At 48.8% G+C, this 23875-nt stretch overlaps 1 protein-coding gene across 4 annotated transcripts in view; it reads right to left on the reverse strand.

Annotated features, from left to right (window-relative positions):
- The window catches only part of DAPK2 (death associated protein kinase 2), a 109081-nt gene that overhangs the window by 36461 nt on the left and 48745 nt on the right, over nt 1–23875 (reverse strand). For all 4 annotated transcript variants that reach the window (XM_081829565.1, XM_081829566.1, XM_081829564.1 and 1 more), the window contains exons 3-4: nt 15970–16191; nt 6992–7130 (exon numbers count right to left, since the gene is read on the reverse strand). In XM_081829565.1, the coding sequence (XP_081685691.1) occupies nt 6992–7130; nt 15970–16191 (361 nt within the window). The remainder of the gene's footprint in view (nt 1–6991; nt 7131–15969; nt 16192–23875) is intronic.

The raw sequence follows: 23875 nt of genomic DNA on the forward strand, positions 1-23875 counted from the left end.
AGCTGTGACTAGAACCTAGAAGGTACTGTGTGAACCCATGAAACCTCACCGGAGGCCAAGCCTAGGCAAGGGACCACAGTGGAGAGCACGGACAGCCAGAAGCCCCAAGAGGCCTCGGAGCACCTAACAGTGATGGCAAAAGCAATAAGGGACAAAAGAGGAGGAGAGCACTGCATTTTTTAGTTTCTTCATCTGAGAAATGGGGATCACGGTATCTACGCCAACCTGTATCAGCCTTCCCCAGTGTCCTGCCACCCTTGGAAACTGCCTGGCCGGCTGGTGGGAAAATACAGGCTTATTCATTCCCCCTCTTTGGATGTTCCTAAGCCCACCTCCTTTTCCTAATCCCTTTGGAGGAAAGAGAGGAATTGGGAGAAATGTGGGCCAATAAGACTAGCTAAAATTCACAACCAGTGTGTGTAGGGAGTTTCAGAATTCGCAGGGCCCTCTCATTAATACTGATATCTCCCTGGTCCCTCACTCCACTCCCGTGGGACAGGAAAAAGAGGCAATATTACCTCCACTTTCAAGGCCAAAGAGGAGACCTCCCCAATGTCACACAGCGCAGGTGAGATGCAAATGCAGGCTCAACCCCCAATCCTTTCCTCTTTCTACTTCACCATGGGGCCTCCTGCTGTATCTCGTAAGAGTCACCTGGTTGGCTTAATGCTTCCTGTTTCAACATGTCTGTATTTCAAATCTTTTATTTTTATTTTTTTAAAGATTTTATTTTTAAGTAATCTCTATACCCAACGTGGGGCTCCAACTCACAACCCTGAGATCAAGAGCTGCACGCTCCACCGACTGAGCCAGCAAGGTACCCCTCAACTCTTCTAGTAATGGCTCTCCATAGCTTAATTTTTGCCACACTTTGTTCTTTCCCTCCACTATTTAGAAGTTCAGCACCCTCAGTTCACTCCTCCTGGGGTTGCCCTCGGGGGACCTTGCAGGAGTTGATAAAGCAGCCAGCATGTATTTCTAGGGCTTGAAATGAAGGGGCCCAAGGGGCCCACTCTGAGGCTGGGGCACAAGCTACGCTTTGCATCTGAGGAACAGGAAACAGGGTCCGCCCCTCAGAATACACCAAGAAGGTAAGGAAATCAGAAAAGACTTGTATAAAAGATTCTAGAGCAAAGTAAAATACTTTAGAGCACATGTGGGCTGCTCAGGTTAAAATGTAAAGTAGAAAAAAGCATAAGAGAAAATTGTAAAAGTAGTAGTTACAAGCATGCTGACACACACACACACACACACACACACACACACACACCTGTTCATAAAAAGCTGGAGAAAATACACCAAATGTTAACAATGGTTGTTTTGGAGTAGAAAGTCCACGGGTAACTTCTTTGCAGGTTTCTGTGTGTTCTATGAGTTAATACTTTTTATAATAGCATAAAAGACCATCCTTCACTTAAAAAATGCTAAAGGGTACCTTTGGGTCATCTCTTTCCCACATTCTTATCATTACCTCCAACTGGCCTACTCTCTCCCAGCTATCCTCTCTGCCCTGCCAGCATTTTCTTTCAAAATCAGAAATAGAATCATGTGTATCCATTAATTAAAGGTCTTCCACCAATTATTGTTAATTTTCTTAAGTGTGATAACGGTGGTAGGTCGGTAGATGCCCACAGAAGTGCTGAGAGTGAAGTGTCAGGATGGCTAGAATCTTCTTTCAAATTATACCAACGTTTTTAAAAATAACATATGTTTTTTATTTTAATTTTTATTTAAAATGTTTTTAATTCTAAAGTATATACATACACATATGTGTACATGTCTTTGTGTAGATACAAATATATAAAAATCCCTTTTTATATAAATATATATTTTTCTTTTTTAAAGAAAGAAAGAGGTAAAGCAAATACGCCTACATGTTGAATCTAGGGGGAAGGTGTGATGGTGTCCATTGTAGTCTTCCAATTTCTTTATATGTTTTGAAATGTTTTCATAATAAAAATTTTTGAGGGAAAAAGGCTTCCATGGTCTGCTTTGGCAGACTGTGGTCTGCCCTGAAACTTCACAATTTCACCCTACTCTATCCCGACAGTTAAATCTCTACCATGCTTTACCTTTGCTTCATGTTGCCAGGTTTTAGTATGGAAACAGCCTCATTCTTATAAGTTCTACTTTCAAATGCATGCACATTTTATAGCAACTAATAAAATATACATTTTTTTAAAATATGAGGAATAACTTATTAGAAATAAAAAACAATGTAACCAGATGAGATATGAACTGTGTGAAAGAGAAATGCATGGCACGATACAGACCTTTGGATTAATGCTGTGTCAGAGGCATGGCCCAAGGAAGTAAGAAATCTACACTGTCAGAATCTGGGGAAAGAAAACCTGGTGGCACCCAGCTTGGCTTAGTGTTTCCTCATTGGCTAAGTTTAAGCCCCAGCTCTGTTATTTAATCCCTGCGTGATCTTGGACAAGTTACTTAACCTCTCTGAATCTCAATTGCCTTGTGTGTAAAAAAAAGGACAATACCTTGTACCTCCATGAGTGGTCATGAGGATCAAATGAGAGAACAAATGTGTAAGCATACTATATTCCAGAAAGTGCCATAAACATTCAAAGTATTATTAGTATCATTTCTGTGAAAGCTTGATGAGCAGACCCCATCATGTCACAAACATAAAAATAACTCAAAGGACGATCAGGGCATAGAGGAATTTGGATTTTGGGGGTACTTGTTCAGAAATTCACTTCTTATACTATTTATATAAACCAAAAAGCCCCATGAGAGTTCTGGGTTCTTGGCTTGCATATAATTTCATTTAATCCTCACGGCGTGTTCTTTTTGCTGAAAATACCAGTCAGACCCGAGCACAACCTTCCATTTTTGAATTCTCCAGTTGGGTTTGGGGTGTAGGGAAGACACACCCATACTCAGAAGAGAAACTCCCAAATGCAAAATCAACACAAAACCACACAAACCCGCCCTCTACAAGGCCTTCATTTGTGTTGGGATGGCATACCAGGGTGAGGTTCCTGAGTGGTACTGAAACCTCCTTCCTGGTAATGCACCCCGCAGACGCCACGTCTGAAGGCACACTGGGTGCTACCTGGTGCTGGGGGCAGTCAGCCCCAGGGTTCCTTCCATCCATGTAAATACAGGGCAACATCATCTACCTTCACCACCCACAACCACCCACATCAATGGGCCTTCCTGGGGTGTATTTACAACGCACACTGGCATGCTATTCTCTCTGCTGAGGCAGAACGCTTACCCCCGGAAGTGAGCTCTTGTTGGCAAGACTCATGGTTAGCTTTCATTTCAGGTGGCCTCCTCACCGAGTCCCACCATGGCCATCTCCTGGTAGACAGTGGGCCCTTGGAAGGGAGGTGCCATATCACACTGATGTCTGACACTCTACCCCTGGGCATACAGTAGTCCCTCAATAAATGTTCACATCGGGGCGCCTGGGTGGCTCAGTCGTTGGGCGTCTGCCTTCGGCTCAGGTCACGATCCTGGGGTCCGGGGATCGAGACCCGCGTCGCGCTCCCTGCTCGGCGGGAAGCCTGCTTCTCCCTCTCCCACTCCCCCTGCTTGTGTTCCCTCTCTCGCTCTCTCTCTCTCTGTCAAATAAATAAATAAATAAATAAATCTTGAAAAAAAATGTTCACATCATTGGACTGAAACCTGCCTGTAACCTCTTTTGCATTTTCCAGGTGACATGAAAGGGCCTTTGCCTTCCATGCATGCATTGGTCTTACTAAGGCGTTCATGCCTTCATTTACTCACTCATTCAACACTGAGTAACTCTTCATGTGCCAGGGACGGTGCTAGATATAAGCAGCAGAAAGTGACTGACAGCGACAGATACTTTCACCAGAGGGCTGTACAAAGGGCAACAGAAGCAGAGAGGCAGGTTCATTCTTAGTTATGCTTCGGTGGGGAGCAGAGATGGTAACGCCTTCCCAGAGGAAATAGGCTTTCTGCTGGGCCTAGAAGGATGAGCAGGAAGGAAGTCCATGGGCAGAGGAAAGGAAGAGCAGGGGCTTCCTGGGTGGGAACAGCATGAACAGAGGAGGAGAAAGGCCAGAATGTGGATCTGTCCTCTTGTTGCCTGGGGCTAGTGTTTTGGAGTGGGGGAAAGTGGATGAGGTCAGAATCAGGGCTGAGGCAGTGTACGAATGCCATGCTGACCATGGGTTCATTTATCCTACAGATGACAAGGGCCCATCACAGATCTCTGGGCAGTAGACTGCCTCGATCTGTTTTCCCAAGACTGCTTATCATACGTTAATTTGTCCATTTATTGCTCTCTGCCACAAGGCTGGGAGCGTGTCATAAGCCGGGAGAGGGCCTCACCTCTCTAGCACCGTGACTAAACACAGGAGGAGCTTATCAGCTAGCAGCCCCAGGAGAAGCCGTTCGTATATTCCAGAGGCAGGCGAGAGCTGCCCCTCCTCCATCACCTGCTCCTTCAAGCCAGAAGAGGAGCATGGAGAGCAGGTCACGGGTAGGGGCCTGGAGACAACAGGGCAGCTGTGTTCATGGGACCACGAGGCTAGCCTGACTCACTTGGTGAGGAGCAAGAGAATACAAGAGTTGAGGAAAGCAGAGGCACCTCACGGAGAATGAAAATCAGGAAGAAAAACATATTTGTGTAAAATGATTTCTAGATGATGGGAAACAACGTGGAACCGAGAACCCTCCTCTAAGCTACCAGCGGGACTTTCTACATCATCCCTTCCAGCTGGGGGAAAGTTCCAGCCAGGGGTAAGCATACCCATATTCTGGCTCCAGGAAGTGTCTACCCCATCATGAGGTAATGCAGCTACTCATCACTTCCTGAAGTTGCTCAGCTGGGCCTGTGCCAAGGGACCACGGACAGGGGCGGAGGGGACAGAAGGCTCAGAGTCTGCACAGCTCTAAGGACAGGAGGCCAAGATGGGGGTTAGCAGCATCCTCGCCCTGCACACATCCGGGGCAAACCCAGACTGTCTCCAGGTCGTGGAAAGCAGCCAGACTGAGCCCAGGAGCCCGACATGCCCCAGTAGCAACCAATCTCAGCTCTCTGCTGGGAAACGGAGAACTGCACTAGCAGGCCTGTTTTCCTAGTCTAATGGGCCCAGAATCCTGTAACGAGAGTTGTGTTTTCCTTTCCTCTGCTCTGGGAGGGGAAATAACAATAGCAGGGACTATTACAGAGCGCTCTCTGGGAGCCGGCACGTAATGCTGCTTCTCTCTAACCCTTGCAACAACTGTGCCGGGGAGGGATGATCTGCGCTGAAGCTGAAGGACTGAGGTTCAGCTGCGTCCTGGTATACAGCAGAATGAAGACCAAACCCCGACCTGGCCGCCTCCAAGCCGGCCCTCCCCACCCCCCAGCGGCCACACAAGCAGATTAAACAGCATGAAGCTGCTGCTGTCATGGTACCCATGGGATTACAACTCCTCCTACCTCTACCAGATCTGGCGGAGAAAAGCCAAAGGAGCCCACTTTGAGGCCAGGCTCCTGGAGCCAGTAAAGACACAGGAAACGACAAGTTAACTGTCCATAGTACCGTCAGGAGGGAGACACAAGTGCAATCCAGGTAGACCGTTTCCTGCTCGGTGCATTACCAGAGGACACCCTCACCCAGATTACTGCACGAGCCTCCCAGCTGGGACCCCAGCCTCCAGGTGTCCCCATTCTCCCCAGCCTTCCAGCCAGAGAGATCCTTCTGAAACACACCTCCGCTCGCCTCGCCTCCCTGATCACCTGCTCCCCCGCCGACTCTGTATCCCTCAGGGTAAAGTTCAACCTCTTTGGTTTGGCTCTCACGCCCTTGTGTCTGCCTTCTGCTCTCCTCCTGGCTTGTTTCTCCAGCCATTTGGAACATCCACCCTTTGCCTGTACGCCCCTGAATGCATTGTGCCATTTCCAGACCATGTACACTGCTGGCCTCTCTTCCTTAGAAGACCCTTCCCCTCTGGTAACCCCTGCCAGTCCTTCTAAATTCAACTCAAATATCACCTCTTCCAGGAAGCCCTCTCGGATGCTGCAGTCTGACTTAGATGCCCTCTCCTTTGAGCTTCCCAGCTCCCCTATATGTCCTTCTATCATAGCACTTAGAGTTGTTGATCTTTTCGGTCTCCTGTACTAGGTTTCCTAGAAAAGAGGAACTGAGCCCAGACAGGGCCTCAGCTGGTTTTTGTATCTGCAGCAGTACCCAGGCACATGGCACAATGCTTGAAACACAACAGGAATTTCTGGATAGAAAACTGAGTAGGTCTTCACCCCAGTAAATAGGTCCCTCTGATCACGGGCTAGAGGATCTTTATGCTTCGGGTGTCTGTAAAGGCTTATCAGTCCACTAAACTGAGCTCAGTTACTACAGGAACTGATCCTTCTACTTTGACCACACTCTTGCTTTCTGAGGTCCTATGTGGTCACAGTGAACTTTCTCGACCCTGAATACCAGTTACCACAAATGATCAGTGCCCCTTGGAAGCAGTTTTGGGCCGCAGTAGGGGATGGGAACAGGGAGGGCAGCCAGCGGTCCCTAGGCTCCAAGACTGATGGCCTCTGGGCCAGGGGTGCTGGAGGCTATGGGGCGGGGGGGGGGGGCAGAGAGCCAGCCAACCTCAGCAGTCCTCGCCCGAACGCTAACACTTCTGCCTCCTCATGAGTTAGCTCTTGGCTACTGAAGAGTCCAGCCTTGTGAAATGTGTTTGGTTTCACGTTTCCTGTAAGTGGTCTACTATTTAAAAATGACACCCCACCTACTGCCTGAAAGAGATAAGGTACCTGTGGTCTGAAGAAGCAGCTTCTTGCAGTCAGCCCCTATGTGAAGAAAGCCCAATCTGCAAAATGAAACTGAGGAGAGGGACGCCTTCTGTGGCATCATTTCTTTCCTAGGAGCTCAGAGCTTTCCATGGCAAGACAAAGGAGGAGGGCCAGAGGGACACTGAGCCCTTCCTAGCAGTGATGTCAGAAGTGATTGGGCCCGTTCTTCCTAAAATGATTCTTCTCCCTCATCCCCTCACTGACCTTGAGATCAAAGTGAGCGATTTTCCTGGCATGAAGGTAGTTCACACCCTCCAGGATCTGCTTGATGAAGCTGGTGGCCTCCTCCTCACTCAGCGACTCCTTCTGGGCCAGGAAGTCGAAGAGCTCTCCTCCCGACACTCTGCAAGACACCGGTGAGGGGAGGGGGGCAGGCCCGGTCAGCCCTGTGTGTTAAGAGGCCAGGCCATGGGTGCAGCTCCTGAACCTGACCCCCACCATCTGGACAGACAGTGGGATCCCCTCACCCATCTCTGGGGCTCTGTCCAGCCAGCACCTAGAACTGACTTTGCTTCTATTCGCTGTGTTCTTCCCTTTGGATCACAAGGGTAGGAACCGCTCTTGGGGAGTCACCAGGGGGGCCTCGGGTTACCCTGGGTGTTATCTCTCCCCACCCCATGACTGAAGGGGCAGAGGACAGAAGTAAGTGCTGGGATGACAAAGAGGAACGTATGCTGGGCCAGAAACTGGAGACCTAGGTTCTAGTCCAGCCCTGCCACTGACCTTGGACAACTCACTTACCTTCCAGGCAGACCTTAGTTTCCTTACCTGCAAAATGAGCAGGTTGAGTAAGATGGCTCTTAAAGCCCTTTCTTTCATTTTACAAAAGATGGCCTCTTCAAAGCTCAAGAGAATCTAGGCATGGATTCTAGACCCATCTAAAAATCTGAAAATGCTACTTTTGTCCTCACACTCCCCACTCTCGCACCTTATGGTAGGTATGGCAGGAATGGAGGCCCACAGAGCAAAAACAACCTCCTTTGTAAATACTGGTTTACAGTTTTATCTGAATTAGAGATGTGGGGTTGCCAGATAAAATAAGGGATATTTATTTGCTAAATCTGACAACCCTACTGAGCTTGTTTGTCCTCTGATGGATGCTGAGGTATCCAGCCAGGATGTGCTTCTCTGGGACTGGGACAGAGCCAAGGGTCATCCCAGGGAAAGATATTGGGAAGGGATCTGGGCTAGGGGGTCCAAGAACTCAGGATCACCTGGAGAACCTGTTTAAAATGCAGATCCCAGGTCCTACCACAGACCCTAACAAATTAGATTCTCCAGCCCCCAAGCCTTGGAACCTGTATTTTTACAATAACATAATACCAGTAATTCATATTCATTGAATACTTACTCTGTGCATAATGTGTACTTTAGCCACATTATATCATTTAACCATCACAATACCTTATGAGCTAAGTCCTAGTATTTTCCTATTTCACAGCTGAAAAAAAAAACAGAGGCTCAGTGAGGTTAAGTGACTTGCCCAAGGTCATGGAGCTAGTAAGTGGCAGTCAGGATTCAAACCCAGGCAGAATGACTTTCAACCACTATCTCATACTGAGTGTCCTCAGATGATTCTTACATGGCCAGAATGGCTTCTGTCCCAGTTTGGGGGAATCACTCATTCCCTGCCACCTAGTTCATCCTAAACAAAGAGCACCAAAATTTCCTTTTTCTCCTTTCTTTAAAAATGTCCAGAAGCACCCACGGACCCACTAATCAATCTCAGCATCATGAAAAACAGACCCACAGGACACGATGGGTACCACAGGTAAGTACACAGCAACACCTATGAAGTTATCTCACGCCTACATCCGCTTAAGCCTCTCGCTCAGTGCTATCCAACAGAGCTTTCTGCAGTGATGGAAATGTGCTCTATGAACACTGTCCAATCGAACAGCCACTAGTCACACGTGGCTACTGGGCATCTGAAACATGGCTAGTGCAACCCAGGAACTGAATTTTAAATCTTATTTCATTTGAAGTATTTTATTTTATTTATTTTTTTAAGATTTTATTTATTTACTTATTTGAGAGAGAGAGAGAGAGCACAAGCAGGGGGAGTGGGAGAGGGAGAAGCAGGCTTCCTGCTGAGCAGTGAGCCCGATGTGGAGCTTGATCCCAGGACCCTGGGATCATGACCTGAGCCGAAGGCAGCTGCTTAACCAACTGAGCCACCCAGGCACCCCATTTTGAAGTCATTTTAATTCAAAAACTGAAGTGGTATAAAATATTTTCCTGCAAACACAACTTTATTGTTTTGATAGGATTGTATTTCACGCTAACCATGACACTGAGAATGAACTAAATGTGCTGTAAGTGTAAAAACCATGCTGGGTTTTGAAGATGGAATATGGAAAAAAGAATGTAAAATATCTCATTAATGGTTTTTATATCAATTACGTGTTAAAATAATATTTTGTATATATTGGATTAAATAAAAAATACGATGAAAATTAGTTCACCTATTTCTTTTTACTTCTGATTCAATGTGGCTAGTAGAAAATCTCAAATCACATATATGGTTCATATTATATTTCTCTTGAACAGCGCCAATACGGAGAGCATCTTATTTAGATCTAACTATTAGGTTACAGGAAATGCAAGACATAGAGGAATAAGTTTACTAACAGCATGAGGAGGGAATAAGCCACATCCAGGCTGTGAGACAATCAATGGGACAAATGACCTAGTTTTTCCAACAAATCAATAGCATCGAGAAAGAAGGGGAAGGAGAACTGCTATAGGAGAAAGGAGACAGAAGACACAAGAGAACCAGATGCAGTAGATGGACCTCATTTGGTTGCTAATTCAAATAAAACAACCGTAAGAAGATATTTTTGGGTCTATCAGAAAAATATCACTATGGACTGGAGTGTAGACAGCCTCGGTGGTCCCGAGGCCCGGCTGGATAATTCCTTCAGGTGTAGTAGATATATGAAGGCCACATTTTTAAAAACCATCATCAGTGAGAGATGCACACTAGAGTATTTATACGTAAAGTGACATGATGTCTGAGAGTTGCTCTAAAATATTCCAGCAAACAAACAAACAGTTGGAGTGGGGGCAGGTGGAAGAGTAGGAGTTTTATATAAAACAAGACTGGCAAAACGTTGATCATTTGAAGCTGGGTGATGGGCATATGAGGGTTCCTCACACTGTTCTCTCTACTTTTGGGTATGTTTGAAATCCACCATAATCAGAAGTCAAGAGTAAACTCCCACGGGGGAAGGGGGAGGGGAGGGCAGTCTCAGCCATCTCCCTCAGCTGCCCTCCCACATTATGACCATCACCACCTGGCAGTTCCTCCATAACAGATGAGGACACTGAGGCCCACAGGAGGGGAAGTGGCCGTGCAAGGTCTCCCAGCAGGGGAGTGTGCGGTCAAGGTCATGTCCGGGCCCCGGCCGCCGTCCAACACTGTCTTCTCCGACTAACGTGTGACGGGAGACGAGCTGCCCTACCTCTCTCGGCAGAGTCTGTCGGGGACTGGTGCTCACGTCGTTCTGAAGAGCAAATGAGTTGGTGCAAGGCACTCAGCCCGGTGACCGGCGCGTGCCAGCATTCCACCAGCAGGGGCTTCCGCCGTGACGTTACTGTTTGCCACATGTGGTTAGTGTGGGAGAGGGCGCTGGGGATGCAGTGAGGCTCGGGGAGGGCCTGGACGGAGGGAGCAAGGCAGACAGCAGGAGCAAAGGCACAGAGACGGGGCCGCGCACAGGGCATGCATGTGGCAGGAAGTCCCCGAGCGCTGGCTGGCCTGGGAGGGGACGGGCACGCCTGCTGGCATGCTGGTTCTGTCACTGCCTAGCACATCACTCTCCACCTCAGTCTCATCTGTCAAATGGGGTTAAAAATAGCTCCCTCTGGCAGCCAGACGAATGTCGGAAGCCTTTGCTCCTGCTGGGGCGTGAGCTTCTCAAGGGCAGGAGCCGTGAATCAGGTCCTCATCTTTATGTCTAGTGTCTACCACATAATAGATGCTGAGTAAATATTTAGAGAAAGTGGGGAGTGGTGCTCAAGGGGTGAAGAGAGCCTGAGAGAGGCATCGGTGAGCTGGTGCTTGAGAATGTGCCGTCTGCTAGAGTCGCTCAGCTGGGTGCAGCCCAAAGTGGCTGCCTCAGTGTTGGGCATGAGGCTGGTGCACGATTTTTCCATGTGTCTCAAGGGTGAGGCCATCTTCTGCCCCACTCCCACCTGGGCAGGTGCTGGAAAGTGGAGCCCCCTCTTAGCTGCTGAAGGAGAAACCCTGAGTCTGGTCAAAGGGCCAGGACGGTGGTCCCAATCTTTCCCTATAGAGCCAACCTTTCCCTGGGGATGTGGCACAGGAGAGTCCCAGGGCCTAGCTCTTCTTCTTGCAAAACAGGAATGAGGATGGGGTGCCTGGGGGGCTCAGTTGATTAAGCGTCCAACTCTTGATTTTGGCTCATGTCATGATCTCGGGGTGGTGGGATCAAGCCCTGCATCAGGCTCTGCGCTCAGCCGGGAATCTGCCACCCCTCTCCTTCTGCCCCTCCCCCTGCTCATGCACTCTGTCTCTCTCTCTCAAGTAAGTAAATAAATCACTAAAAAAAAAAAAGAGTTAAAAGAAAAAAAAAACAGGAATGAGGGAAAAACCCAGCCTATTGGCCCCGGGAGGGCAGAATCTTGCTGTAGAGTTGGACAAGTGCTATGAGACCCTTGGTAAAGTCCTGGAAGTAAATACCACGCACCATATCGATACCAGGCGTGGTAGTGGTGGAAGGGCATTTGATTCCGAGTTTACTCTAAGTTTGCCGCCTGTGCAATGTGCCATTCTCTCCCTTGAGACTCACATCCTCCTGGAGGGGTAGATGGGACTTCTGTCCTGATTTTTCAAATGAGAAACCGAGGCGCCAAGGGAGCAAGTGACTTGCCCAAGGTCACACAGTCAGTCACAGAAACAGGATTTAGAGCCAGATCTTCTCAGCCCCAGCCCACCATGTGTCTTTCCCACCACACCGTCTCCCCATTATAAAGCCTGAGTTGGTGCAATGAGGAAAGTTCAAAGCCACCCCAAGTAGTGGGTGGTGCTCACACATCCCCTTCAGCCACACTCGCATTCGAGCCCTCATCATACCACGCTGTTTTTACCTGTCTGTCTCTCTCCCCAGCTAGGTTATCTTTGCTTCCACAGCACCTTGTGTAACAGAGGCATTCAATAGAAGGTAGGCGGATAAAAGAACAAAGGGGGAAAAAAAGCATTAAATCTATCAACATGATATAGAATATTCTGTATCATATAGAAGTGACACCTTGGCATTGGCAAGAGACCTGTCCGGAGCCCTGTGCAAATGTTCAAATCCACAGTGCCCCCCTCTGAAACACAGAACGCCACCTGGCCCTTGTTTTCTGTCCTTCCAGCCCCTGCTGGGTCCTGTGAGCCTGTGGCCTCAGGCACATCCTACCCTTCCTACCTTAAATAGAATGCTGCCTAAGTGTAAAAGAATCTCATGATAATGGGGGTCCCTGTCCTGTCACCCAGAGCCGCTGATGTGAAGGCCCAGGCTGGGTGAGGACTTTGGGAGGCAGTAATCAGCCACTCTGTTTGAAGGTGTGATCTGGGCAGGAGACCAGTTAAGACATGGTCTCCTTTGGATAAAGAAAGGAATAGCCACAAAGGTCCTCAGAATCTCCCCCAGAGTCCTGGAAAGGTGGGAGGCTGATGAGCCCACTGGGGTAAATGTCCAAACCGGACACCCACGCTGGGGAAACTCACATCCATGCTCAGGCAGCTCTCCTCAAGGTTTTGTTCATTTTCCCCCTAACATAGCTTTTCCCAAGGGTTTCTCAGCCCCAAAACCTCTTCCCTGGAGCTCCCTGTCTCCTCCCAAATGTCTCCCCTCTCGCATCCCAAACCTCTTTAGCTTAAAGATGAAAAGCAAAACCTAACAGTCTGAGCCTCTTCTCTCCTCTCAGCATCCCCGGGATCAGTCCCCTTCCCGCTCAGCTGATCTTCCTTCTCGCAGGTTGCTCTGCCTGCTAGAAACGCTTTTCTGACTCTTTTGTGAACGTGTGCTGAAACGACCTGCATAGGCAGTGATTAGGGAAGGATGTTGCTGGAGCGGCTCAGGCCGAGGAAGCCGCACTCAACTGGGGGCACTGGGAAGCACTGGCGACACCCTGGGGCGCTCTGTCAGGTCACTCTCCCAGGCTCTTGCTTTCTGTTCGCTGGGAGTCGGGGAGGCCCCAGAGCCGTCACGGGCCTGGATGGAAGGCCTGTCCAACCCTCCCAGGGCTGACTTACATTTTCCAGAGCACGCTCCACATATGACATGAGTTAATCTACTGGGATTTTGAAAACATCCTTTATGCTCTACAGAAGTCAACGTATATGGAAAAACTGAATCCTTCCCATTCTTGCCTTCAACAGCCCTGAACCAGAGGCAGCTGCTGCTAAGGAGGTCATGGATGGGGTAACAACAGCTAAAAGGGACTCAAATCAGGGCTGGGCATGTCCTCTGAGTACCGGTCACTTTAGCAGAAAGCAGAGCATGCCCGGCACCAGACCACAGGTTGCTAAGAGGGGCAGTGGGACTGGGATAGGCCCATCCACAAAACCTGCCATTTCAACGGAACACGCAGGCACTAATACTCATGTTTCTGCACTGGGCAAACCCATTGACCTATTAGGGCACCATGAGGACCGGGCAGCCAAAGGCTGCTGATCAGCCCAACAGGGGTCACCAAGTCCATACACAAAAGCCCACGAAAAGCCCTTCTCTCTCAGGAGGTCCTCCCTCTCAGACCCGGGCACATATGGTTTCAGCAGGGCCTTGGCAATCCCTAGCACTCCCTAGACAGGCACCCTGAGAACAGTGAGACAGCTTGAAAGAAAATGAGACAGAGAAACTATGAATACACACATCTGAGCAAGCATGGCAGCTCATGCAAGTCACCAGTGTGCAACTGGTGGTGTGGACGGTGACAGCTTACTAGAAGAGGGCACATAACCGTTGCTGACCACGAGCCTTGCTGGGAGGAACAGGGACATCTCAAGAGCATCCCAGACCCCAACTCCTAGGGTTCTACGAGCAGGGAGAAGCAGGCGATTTCCCAAGCAATTAAAGAATAAAATTCTTTAATTTTATAAAAATAAAAATGACAAGAAAGAATCATTTTATAACTATAAAGGTCGATAAATAATGAATCCTGCTTTAAAACAAATGACCCAGGGCTGGCAAGGCTGCAGGCAAATAGGAATGTTCCTATATTGTAGGTCATGCTGGTTAACTAACACCGTCCTGTGAAAGTAAGGATATCAAGAGCCCCACAAATGTCAGCCTGGTCATCCCCTTCCTGGGGATTGATCCAAAAGGATTAATTCAAAAGAAAAGTGGGAAATTATGGGAAGAAAGTTGTTTTATGGCAATAAAATCTGTAATGGTTAAAACCTGTGGAAATAAAAACCAAATGTCCAACAATAGGGATATACAAGTATGTGATTCAATGAAACATGAAACCCTCAGTTAAAAGAAAAAACCTTTTTGTGAAATTATGCTAACTGAGGGGGAGAAGTAGAGCAAGAAATTGTACAAGTGCAATGATTGTATACAAATAGATAAAGACTGAGAGGAACCAAAGAAAACACAAATGGGTGTTTTGTTTGGGCGGTAGGATTATGAATGTAATTTCTTTTCAGTTGCTGGAAAGTTTTTTAAGGCAGTGGCCTCGCCTAGGTGGGCTTGTCACTCTGCTGGGAACCAGTGTGCCTGACCCTGAGCCCCACGGCATGCCACACCTCGGGCTGTCCACATGGCTGACTACACCTGCGGGACGCCCCCAGGCTTGCTGAGTCAGGCAGTGTCTACGCCAACTAGTGCAACTGACTGAGAGGTCCATGGGAGAGAAGTGGAAGACGCTGGAGTGAGAAAGGAATAGCAGGGGTGAGCCTATGCATTTAAACAGTGAGATGGATAATTTAAGCATCAAATGCAAGAGTATGCAAATGCCCATCTGCTACATAAATCTATATCCTGGTAAGACAAGGGCTTAGCTCTCAAATTAGACTTATTTCAAATGTCAGGTGGTCCACCCAACCTGTAGGCAGGCTAAGGATGGCCGCCGCATGTACAGATGAGAGCTGAAGCTCAAAGGAGGGAGGTGATTTGCCCAAGGTCACAAAGTCAGGGATTATCAAACAAATGCCACCACCCCTCTGTTAACCAGCAGATGCATGCATGCCTCTGAGGCTCAGAACATTCCCAACACCGGTCTTGCTGCTTGACTGGTCACAGCCATTGTGACTTGTGCCACAGTCCAACTCAAACTCTGTTGTCTGCCAGGGCCCCATCTCCCCATTCCATGGACACACGTCCAGGAGGGACACCAGGTGGCCAACCCCTGGAGTCTTGGTATCACCAGACTGTGACATCTTCCCCGGCTAGGCCAGCATAAGGCCACCTCATGCTCAAAGCTGTCCACACAAGCAGTGTGGACTCAAGTTCTTGTCTGTAAAATGGGGATAATAAGAACCTCTGTGTGAGAAGATTGTTAGGAAGATTAAGTAAGGTAACAGAAGTGCTCAGTACAGTGAATACAAAGGAACCCCTCCATGTTAGTAGGACACTTTCCTCAAGAGTCTCTGTGAGGACTGAACAGGATGGCAAACATGAAGCACCTGACAAATGGTTGGCTTTCAGTAGGGCTCTCTCAATTATAGCTATTATTATGATAATGAAGGCATCAAAGAGCACAAATGTGGGGATTTTTTTCCCCCCAGGAAAGCACTGGAGAAGGGCTTTGCAGAGCCTGGAAGATGTTTGCTTCTCTCCTCCTCATAGAGAAGACCACTCCCGGACAGCCTCTCCTTCCCTCCCACTGCCTTCTTACACCCCGCCCCCCACCGTCCTCCCACATGCTCTCCAGCCAGGAAACGACCCCAGCACCAGCCATTGCTTCCCTTTTATCCCCAGGGTCCAATGAAAGCCAGACCTAGACCCCAGTCCTCTGTCCCTGCTACTCAGCAAACCCACCTACCTTTGACCCAGGTTGCGGTGGGGGTTGGGGGCGGTCGGTAACCAAGGGAAATCACCCACCGCTGACTTCATCGCCTCTGGGCTGAGCTTAGGTCTGCTTGCTGCTGCCCTTTGGGGCCTGTGGTCGCACCATCCACCACCCTACCTGCCCCCGCTGCCCGCCAGGGGTCCCGAGCACCCACTCACAGCTCAAGGATGAGCACCACGTCGGTGCGGTTCTCAAAGACGTCGTGCAGTGTGATGACGTTGGGGTGTAGCACCTGCCGCAGGATGCTCACCTCCCGCTCAATCTCCTCCGGGCACACGCCCCGCCGGCTGGCCCGGCTCTGCCGCTTTTTGATGAACTTGGCCGCGTACTCCAGCCCTGTGCTTTTCTCTCGGCACTTCTTCACAATGGCAAACTGGCCGCTGTGGGGACACAGATCGGCACAATCGGGGTGTTACTGTGTCCATCTAGGAAGTGACCCAGTTGTCAGCCCCCAGGCCACACTAATTCAGAGTCATTCTACGAGGGTAGGACAAGTCATGCCACCAGCCAGCATCCCCACCTGCCTGTTAACCTGTGGCTGAGATGGGGCAGGTCCTGGGCTTCCCTTTTGTTCATATGAATCCTTTGCCTTTACCAGGAATGAATGTTAGTATTGTCATTCCCAGTGTACCGATGTGACCACTGAGGCTCTGAAAGGTTATTGATTTGATGATGATGACACAGCCTCATTGTTCCTAAGTCTCAGTTAGAACCCGAGTCCAGTATCCACTAGGTAAAATCACAGGGTCCAGAGACTTATACTATGTAATGTAAAGATTAGAAAGGAAAAACATAAAGATCAGATCGGCATGGTCAAAATACTAACGGTAACAGTTATTCATTTGGGTCTGCCTTATCTGGATACAAGTACAAATTCATCCATTTAATTGTGATTTCTCTATATTCCCTGTATTCTTATGTTTGTACCTTTGCTCCCAACCTCCTCCCAACAAATAAAATCTCAATGAGCTGACCAAAGCAGGTCCTCAGTAAGGGAACAGAGCAAAGATGAGGGCGATGCACTTAAAGTAACGACAAGGCCAGAGGACATGCTGGCTGGGTTGGTGGGGTACAGGTGGAGGCAGGGGTGGGTGGAGGCAGTCTAATACTGTTAATAACCATAAGTGGGAGTTCATCATGGTGAGAGGGCTAATGGGACCACAGGGTTGTAAAGTGTTAGAAAACTGACGCACAGGAGAGGTCAAGTGACAAGTGTGAGGTCAACACAGAGTTAATGGCCAAGCCCGGTGCTCAGCCCACTGTCCACAAAGCCACTAAGTAGTTATAGAAGTCAAGACTGTGCTTCGTGCCCTTCAGGTTTGAGCCTAGAAATGCTTCACTCTGGGGACCAATACAGCAACCATGAAATGGCATCCATGCCAATGGCAGGTGGCCCTGAGCCAGCTTCTCTGAGTGCTCCAAGGACAGCCCACTCCACAGGGAAGGGCAGCAGCCTTCTGTTCACATCTCAGTTCAGGTGGGCAGGGTGGGTGGGCAGCTCAAAATCCCTGGAGATGGGCCAGTGGTCCCCCCTTCTGGGTCCTCCCACCCCTCTTCCATCATTTTCCACAAGTGCCCCATGTTTTCTCACCCACAATAGCCACTGCTTAAGACAGAACTCAGAAAGTTTTCAGGCTCAGCTTAATGGCTTAATAAGGGAGCACCATACTCCACACACAGGATGTACTCTCTTAGTGGCTCTGGGGTAAGAGTTACACACAATGAAATTCTCCAGATATTTGCCTCAACCTCAGAAAATAGCATCACATCTGAACCACTCCATTCCTAGAATAATCCTCAGTGAGACAGCCTTCAAAATAAACCTAAGTGGAAAAAAAAAAAAAAAAAAAAGTCAAGTAGAGCAAGCAAGGAATAGATATGCCAACACTTAAATAGCATTCTATGGCAACCACCTTAGGACGTCACCAGACACATATTCCCGTATCTCTCCATCCCCTCATCCTCCATTCACTCCGTGCTGCCTGAGTGTCTGCCCTGTGTGGGGCCCTGTACAGGGGCATAATGGGCAGGGACCAAAGGCACAGACAACAGGTAGAGGGGAAGCTCTGGGGAAAGAGAAGATCCTGGGGGCTGGTCTAGGCTGGACAGGGATGGCTTTATGGAATAAAATTTATATTACATTGTCTACTAATTCTAAAGTTTCAGCTATTTACGACCTGATATTGGCTCCTAGCTGTCTACACACGAGGGGCTGACGCAGGTGGAGTGAAGCCAGGCCTCTCAAAGCCTAAGTGAACACAGTTAGTGAGATCTCTAACACAGCTGGTCCCTTGGAGCTACTTTGGGCCTCAGGGACATTGGGTCCCTTAATGGGAGACAACAAACACCTGACAAAGCTTCTAGTCCCAGGCAACTGTGATTCTCAATGTCAGGACGGTCATGCTTTTCTTTTCTCTGACATCTCAGGGGCCTGGCATCAGCAGCCCTAAGGGCAGACAGGGCTCATTCTTTCTAGCTGACTGAGGGGTGAAACCAAAGCTTAAGGATTTTAAGCATTTTGTTTAAGCTTACAGAACACAGACGTGCAGGCGCAGAGTTTTTGTAAAGCAGAGAGAAATATTTCAAGTCACCTTGAGATAGCCCCCCCCCACTTTGACTTATGAGGGAAACAGAGGCATTTTTCTATATCATATGACTTAAAAATTCCTCAAAGTCTCAAAAAAGCAAATGAGTGTTTGCTTTTCCTGGTTAAGTTTTCTCCTTGTGAGAGCAACTGTGGCAATGAGAGGTGACTGGGGGTCAGTCCTAATATTCAGGCCATTTCCTCCCACTAAAAGCAGGTATTTTGAGAGTGGGTGAATAACAGAGCCAAATACCAAGCAACACCACTCATCTCCCCTCTCTTCCTGGGGGAGGGATCCTCCAGTCAACCTGCCCTGGGGAGTCCAAGGGGAGCCCACGGAGAGCCTGGGCCATTGATGAGTTTGCCCTTCTTGTTGGGCCATTACTGGGAAGAGGGTAGAATATGCTCCATGAGGGCCAGCCCCTAGGCTGCGAGGCTTTGGGCAGCAAAAGCAGCCTTCCAGGGCAAACAGGCTTGGACTCAGAAAACTTACGCTGTCACCCGAGGCAAGCGGCTACCTTCTCTGAGCATCAGTTTCCTCATCTGTAAAATGGGAATCATGACTCCCTACTAGGGAATCATGGTTGGAATTATCTGCAATGCTGGCCCACGGTCAGCTCTAAGGAATGATGGCTATTCCAGCTGTTACTAGTTTATTGCTCCTAGGAAAGCCAAGCTAGAGACACCACAGAAGCCACTGATTTACATGGTGTGTACTATGTGGCCAGGGAATCAGTGTCATTTTAAAAGTCCTTATGATTCTAGTGCACAGCCATATCTTTGTCCTAAGCAGTTAACCAACTCTTTTAACCCTTCAAGCAATGGTTCTCAACTGGCTGTACACCGGAATCACCCAGGGGATTTCAAACCCGGCTGCCTGGGTCTATCCCCAAAGACTCCCATCTCCTGGGTCTGGGTGGGCTGCCGTCCGGGAACTGAGCTATTTAAAAACCTCCCAGGTGACTGGTGTGCACCGGGGGCAACAGTCTTCTGATTCTCTGCATTTTACAGAGAAGAAATTGTACTGCTGTCACTCATTTCATGCCTTGTCTTTTCCAGTATTCATATATTACCCTCTCCCTTAGTTCTTTGATCTGACATTCGAGGGAAGGAGGATGGGGAGTACGAGAAGGAGGAGGGGGAGTGTTGTCTCTCCCACCCGGACAGTTTCTGCTTGACGGGTCTGGCACTGAACTGTTCCAAATCAAGACAGAAGATGACCCTAGGCTTTGGGGGTACCAGGAGTGGAAGTTTACATTCGGGCACGTCCTGGTCACTGTATCCACAGCAAATGCAAAAATCAGAGCTGAGATAGAAAAAAAAAAATCAGAGCTGAGGCGACTCTCTATTATGCCCTGTTGACCCATGGATGGGCCCCCATCTGCCCATTAGGATGCTCCAAAGCCAGGGGTTCAGGCACACAGTGCAGAAGTTGCCCAGCTAGGCTATGGGGGCAAGGGGTAGGCAGTGAGGGCCTCTCTAGGTTAGGACAGAGCCACCCAGGGTGCCATCCAGAGAGAGAACCCAATCTCTAATGAAAGTCATTGCCAATACTAAATCAGAAATTATGGGAATGCTGAAACATTAACACACATGTGCAAAGCATGCACGTTGCAATCCTCCTGCCCCACCCCCTCCCACATTGCAAACAGTCAATACCCAACCCATGGTGTCACGCAGCAAAGGGCTGGCAGTCAGGCTGATCAATTCCTGGTCCTGCCATCAGAGCCTCACAGAATGGGTCTCCCCTCAGAAAGCTTCTGTCAGAAAGTTCCAAAGAGCCTATGACAAACTGAATAGTACAAGGCTTTCCCTTCATTCTCCCTGTGGGTTCCAGTCAGAGCCCTACCCTGCCCTGGGGCAGCCTGTTCAACTCCCTGGGCTTCAATTTCCTTCCTTGTCAAGCGGGAGTCCCCAAGACACAGGGGAAATCCTAACGATGCCTGAGAAAGGCCTTTACCAGATATCTAGCACTGTAGAAGGGCAGGAGGCATGGGGCGGTGTGTGTGTGTGTGTGTGCGTGTGTAGCTCTGTGCCTCCGGCTGGCTTGCAGAAGTCACAGAGCATGGTTTAGTGACGGACAGGCAATCCACCAGACACAAACTAGTCTCCGTATTTCTGCCAGCACATTCTCCCGCAATTAAGTCAGGAACACACCCCTCTTCCCAGGCAGAGGGCTCAGCTCCTCACTCATTCAGCACCCCAGGAAGATGGAGCAACCTGCCTAGAGAGTGAGACAGATGGGCCTCGTTCAGCAATTCAGCAGGGCCCAGGGTGGCACCCCATGAGGGTGCCCTATTGTCTGCCCAGGAGTCAGATGAAAAGGCATAAACCTAGAACAGTTTCTCAGTGCCAAAAACAGTGTTACCTCTCCAACACCAGCTCCTCAACTTCATGGAAGAGCCTGGCTCGATCACCCCCAAATTCTTCACTGCCAAAGAAGAATAACCTGAACATGACCCAGATATCATACCATTTAGATTTTGTATAACAATGTGGATACTACATTTATATGCAGCTTTTCTCTTTATAAGCTAATTTTATATTTATTCTCTCTTTTAATATTTGCAGGTATTCTTCATAGTTCCATTTCACAGAAAATAAAACAGAGGCAAAGGGAAGTGACTTGATGGTTTGGCCAGGGAGCCAGCCCTGACAGTGGGGCTTGGACATGAAACCACATCTCCTGACTCTAGTTTCCGTAGTGTACCAAGCAGTGGGGAGAGGGGCCCACCCCAGAAGAGAGGAATATTTGATCACTGATATTATTTAGAATTGCACATGGACAGTGAAAATAAAAAGCAGACTTATTTTTATTTGATTTTATTGTTGGTGTTCATTTTCAAAACAAAATGCACCCATCAGGACCTGCATCGAGGAGACCAAATCCTCTGTCCACCCACCCCTACCTTCCATGGTAAGCCCCAGCCAACCAGACTTGCTCTGGCACCACCAGAGGCGGGCTGCTAAGGTATTTTGTAAGGTCTAGGAATAGAGAGGACCTAACTCACTTCCTTTCTCAGTCAACTTTAAAGCGTCCATGAGTTTAGTAACGTAACCCAAAGTCACCAGTTTATTAAGGTAGAGAGGAGGCAGGGCTGCATAGAATGCAAACCCAGGGACGAGATGCCATGTGAGTGGAGTGGTGGCAAATGGGAAGCGTTCCAAGGCACAGGGATGTGGAGACCAGGTTCCTCCTCCCGGTTCCCCCAAGCGGTCAGAATCGTTCCTCTCCCCACACTGTAGAACAATAAGCCATGATTCCTCTGGAATTACCCTGCAAGTTTTCAGGGCCATGGAGCAGGGATAATGCTTAGATGCTTCCCAGTCAAGGCCACTCCAAGTGCAGCCCAGCAGGTGAGGGAATGGGCCCTCCAGCTAACATGTTTCAAAGGCATGGGCCATGGGGCGTCTGGGTGGTTCAGTCAGTTAAGCATCCGACTCTTGATTTTGGCTCAGGTCATGATCTCAGGGTCATGAGATTGAGCCCACATCAGGCTCTGCGCTCAGCACGGAGGCTGCTTGTGGAGTCTGTTTGAGGTTCTCCTCTCTCCCTCTGCCCCTCCCCCAGCACATGCTCTGTCTCTCTCTCACAATAAATAAATAAAATCTTTTTTTAAAAAAAAAAAGGCAGTTCAAATCTGTAGTCTGTAGAAACCAGATCAGCCTGATCCCAGAGGACTCACACCCCGATCCCATGGCAACAGCCTGTCTGGGGATGGTGTCATGGAGCCCCTCCTCACCCATCTGCCTGGCCACCTTTGACTGTGGGGCCTCTGTGGCTGCCCTCCCTCTTATTTCCCTCCTATTACCAATACATCCAACCCCTAGTCAGGCTACTTCTAATTCCCATGAATAAGATCCTTCTCCTCACTGCCTTAGCACTCAACCTGTTCTTATCCCCTCTGCCCTAGCCCAGGATTTAAGAGTCCAAAGACCCAGGTTCTACTTTCAGTTCTCCCTTCAGTAAATCACATCCTTTGTGTGTTAAGATAGACATAAGAATGTCCCAGTCTCACCAGACTGTAATGAGAATGAAATGAGACCCGTGTATAAAAGCACTATGTGAAGTGTGACTTCTCCATGGATATAAAGTCTTTTTTCTTTCCATCTACTGGATCACCACATCCAGATCCTGGTCCCCGTGTTCCAATCCCAGCCTGTCCTTGAACCCGACTCAGCCCCAACAAACTGCATCCTCAGATCCCAGCTTACAAATAGATAGGGCTGGGGGGGACCATGGCAGATGAAAAGCAGGGTTCCCAGGTGATGCCAGGATCCAGGAAGACAGAAGACACTTGGGACACAGTTACTCAAGGACAGGGCAAGAAACCAGATAGCCGGGAAGCCAAAATAGGGCGAAGAAATATAAAGTTACCAGAAATCAGAGCAGGAAGCAGGTCAGAATTCCAGGCCAGAGATAAGGGTAAGGAGCAAAAATTTACCAAAAACCAAGCAGGCAGCACATCAAGAAGTAGGCAGGCCAGCACGAGTGCGAGGCGTACAGGAGCAGCACGCCCGAGGCAAGCGGAGACTCTGGAGCAGACAGAAACATCAGCACCAGACCTGCAAACACAGAGTGCTCAGAGTCCTTCAAACGGCACTTTCTCCCAGCTAGTGAGCCAAGCCTGCTGGCTGATGAACCTGCTTCTCCTCTCTGACCATGTTGCCAACACCTTTGTAGTCTTCTGACATGGGTGCTTAAATCTGCTTGAGGTATGGAACCCTCTCTCCAATACATCTTGCACAGAAGCCCAACAGGTAAAAAAGATAAAAAAAACTGTGCTTCCTTGGGGGGAGGGGCACTGGGAACCCACTGACTCAGAGCCCACCCCCTAATGCCTAACAGGCTTCGTAGAACCCCGAGAGCTCCAGGAAACACAATCTGAGAAGTACACGGTACAATGTGGCAACATGCCCTTTGCTGATCCCCAAACAGTTCCAAACTATAAATGGAAAAAAAAAAAAAAAAAGAGAGTGAGAGAGATAAGCAGAAAACATTCTCAAAATTATTATCTAGTCTTTCAAGAAGTCACTCCAACCAAGCCAAGGTCAGGGCCAACAGTAAGGCATACACAGAGGATAAGAATCAGGGACCACAAGTGTCCAGGGAGCCGAGGCCTGACCCACCGGCGGCCCCATCCGGAGTCACAGGGTCTGCTCATGCTGGCCTAGGGTAGCTGCGCTCACGGGTTAGCTCACTGGATTCCCTGCAGACTAACTTCCTTCCTCTGGCCTTTTTTTTTTTTCCTGTCCGAAGAAAACCTCCTAAAGCACAAAAAGGAAGGAATTGTTGAGCACAGCCAAGTCAGGCTGAGGTATGATTACTTTTCCGAATCTATTTTTAAGTATAAGCACCTTTTGATGCTGTTGTCAAATGAACCTGAGCCCACAAGTCCAAGACCTGAAATAAGGGAGGCCTGATTTAAGGGGGACTTGGCTATACAGAGAACGGTTTTGACTGAAAATACAGCTCAGTG

This window comes from Leptonychotes weddellii, chromosome 9, assembly GCF_054177405.1.
Source record: "Leptonychotes weddellii isolate Sample4059 chromosome 9, ASM5417740v2, whole genome shotgun sequence".
Classification (NCBI taxonomy): Eukaryota; Metazoa; Chordata; class Mammalia; order Carnivora; family Phocidae; genus Leptonychotes; species Leptonychotes weddellii.